Source organism: Elephantulus edwardii, unplaced genomic scaffold (assembly GCF_000299155.1).
Source record: "Elephantulus edwardii isolate Elephantulus edwardi_28Jun2011 unplaced genomic scaffold, EleEdw1.0 scaffold00272, whole genome shotgun sequence".
NCBI lineage: Eukaryota > Metazoa > Chordata > Mammalia > Macroscelidea > Macroscelididae > Elephantulus > Elephantulus edwardii.
In genome coordinates this window covers 1,927,383-1,930,000 of record NW_006400022.1, presented here as the reverse complement: position 1 = coordinate 1,930,000, position 2,618 = coordinate 1,927,383, and the positions used below count along the sequence as shown (strand labels likewise).

The following is a 2,618-nucleotide window of genomic DNA, read 5'->3' as shown; positions in this document are numbered from 1 at the left end:
GGGGGGGGGGGAAGAGAAGACATGGATAACTCGATTAAGAAATGTTAGAGAACCAGAGGAAATTATATAGATAATATTGGAATACTATTAAAGGACATACTCTGATTAATTAGGAATCTTAGAGGAAATTGACAAATTCCTTGAAACTCATGTCCTACTCAGATTGACAAGAACAGATAATAGAACACTTGCACAGACCCATTACAAAAAGAATTTGAACAAATCATAAAAAGACTTCCCTGTAAGAAAAGTCATGGACTTTTTTTACCAACCATTCTGAGAGGATCTGTTACCAATTTTACTTAAATTATTTCAAAAAATTATAAGAGAAAGAACATTCCTCAAGTCACTCTATGAAGCATGCATAACCCTAATTCCAAAACCAGGCAAAGCTATTGCTAATACCAAGAAAATAAATGAATATAGATGAAAAAATTCTTAACAAAATCTTAGCCAATGGAATCTGAAAGCACATTAAAAAAATAATTCATCATGACAAAATGGGACTCAAGAGGTAGGCATGGATGGTTCAACAAAAGAAAAACTATCCGTGTAATTCACTGTATTAATAAAGGAAATAACAAGAACATGCGATCTTAGGAATTAATAATTATAACATTCTTCTAAGTAGATAGCACTGGTCTGTCCATTTGCTGTACAGAAGTAACTTGTGGTTGCTGTGATGCTAAACACTGTGACACTGGTATATCAAATGCAATAATGTTTACCTATAGTTCATAGTACTTGGTGGCGCTCCCTGATTAAAACAAGCTTGGAAGCAGGAGTGACATCTACTTCTGATATACCTTGACTCTGGAAACTCTATGAAATTGGAGGAACGATGAAAGTTATACAAGTGTTCAGGTCTTTTGTTCATGGTGTTGCTATGAGTTGTCTATGACTTGACAGTACTTAACAACAACAATGAGAATACTGTGTTGGCCTAGTGGATTGAAAATTTTACTACCAAGCCAAAGGTGGGTGATTTTAATCTGTGGCACTCAGGCCTGGTTTTAATTGTTTTTGATCAGAAGAGGTTCATGATTAGAAGTGACTGAGCTTCTGTTAAGGGTAATGATATAATTTAAAAATTACTGGTGGTGTTTGCACAGCATGATCAATACAGTTAATGTCATTGAGTTGTACGAGTTAAGGGTATTGAAATGTCAAATGTTTGAGATATGCATACCTCCACATACATATACATACACAAAGGGTTACCATGCATCACAGTTGATTCGATGACACCTAACAACTACAATATATACATTTAAAAAGATTTTATCTAGAAAAGTTGGCAAACTAGCCTTCTGGGTCTTATTTGTGCTCAGGATCTTCCCAACCTCCTGTTTCTACCACTTTCAGAGTAAAGACCAGTACCATTCTGTGTGTAAAGAATTGGGATTTCTGTCAGCACCACCCATATGCCTGATGTCTTAGTCCTCTTTCCATAAATAATTTGGAGGTGCTTCCATCTTAGTTGCTGGTGAATTAAAACAAAGCCTGGACACTTCATTTCCAAGTTTACTTACCTTTTGGTTATTTCAGGTCAAAATCAAGCACCTGTTTGCTAGTATCAGACCCCAGGAAACAGCACACAGTGCGCCTTCCTCACAAGCTTCCAGGCATGCACTATAGTGCCAGTGAGCAGTGCCAGATCCTGTTTGGCACCAATGCCACGTTCTGCAGAAACATGGAGGTAAGTGACTTGCCATGGCTGGCTCTGGAAGAGGTGTGGTGTGGTGATTCTTACCCTCTCTCTACATTTCTGACCTTTGTCTGAGAACATGGATATTTTCTATCTGTCTCTGTTTCTCTTTTTCACTTGCACATACACACACACACACACACACAGACACTATTTACCTCTCCTTCTCCATCTACCTCTACCTCTTCATCTCCTCTCCTTCTCTTTCAATCTCTCTTTCATATGTTCATCTACACAGATATGCATATGTACACATTGCCACAAACATTTACTGGTGCATATACCTTTTTATCCTTATCCTGCAGTATTACACACACACACACACACACACACACGCGCGCGTGCGCGCGCGCATTTGCCAATATTTAAGTTATTAATGGAATTGTGAGCTTCATGTTTTAACTTTAAAATTGTAGATAGGACTTATATCCTGATATTTGTACATAAATGTTCTTTGTAGCCTTGGACACAGAAACTAAGATATGCAAATAACCTAAATGTTTATTAATAAGTAGTGAATGTCCATACCATGGAAAATAATTCAGCCATCAGAATTAATGGAGGACTGATCTGCACTTCTGATCCATGTATAGGTTTCACATAAGCACAGTCAAGTGTTCTGAGATTTCCCATTTCTTCAAGATTAACCACAATTTGTTGTGATCCACACAGTCATATTCCTTTGCATCGTCAATGAAACACAGATAGACATTCCTCTTACACTCTTTGCTTTCTGTCAGGATCCATCAGACATTGGCAATAATGTCTTCAGTGCCATGAACTCTTCTTTTTTTTTTAATTAAATTTTATTAGTTTTAATGAACATTTACAGAGATTTTAGGTTTTCATTCATTCATTGTTGCATTGTTTTCTCCACCCTCATCCCCAGTTTGTTCTTCTTCCCCCCCCC

The 2,618-nt window shown here is 37.2% G+C and overlaps 1 protein-coding gene across 1 annotated transcript in view; it reads left to right on the top strand.

Moving 5' to 3' along the window:
* The window catches only part of ADAMTS17 (ADAM metallopeptidase with thrombospondin type 1 motif, 17), a 530,244-nt gene that overhangs the window by 257,725 nt on the left and 269,901 nt on the right, over window positions 1–2,618 (top strand). Inside the window, exon 10 of the mRNA XM_006900064.1 lies at window positions 1,549–1,699. Within this exon, the coding sequence (XP_006900126.1) occupies window positions 1,549–1,699 (151 nt within the window). The remainder of the gene's footprint in view (window positions 1–1,548; window positions 1,700–2,618) is intronic.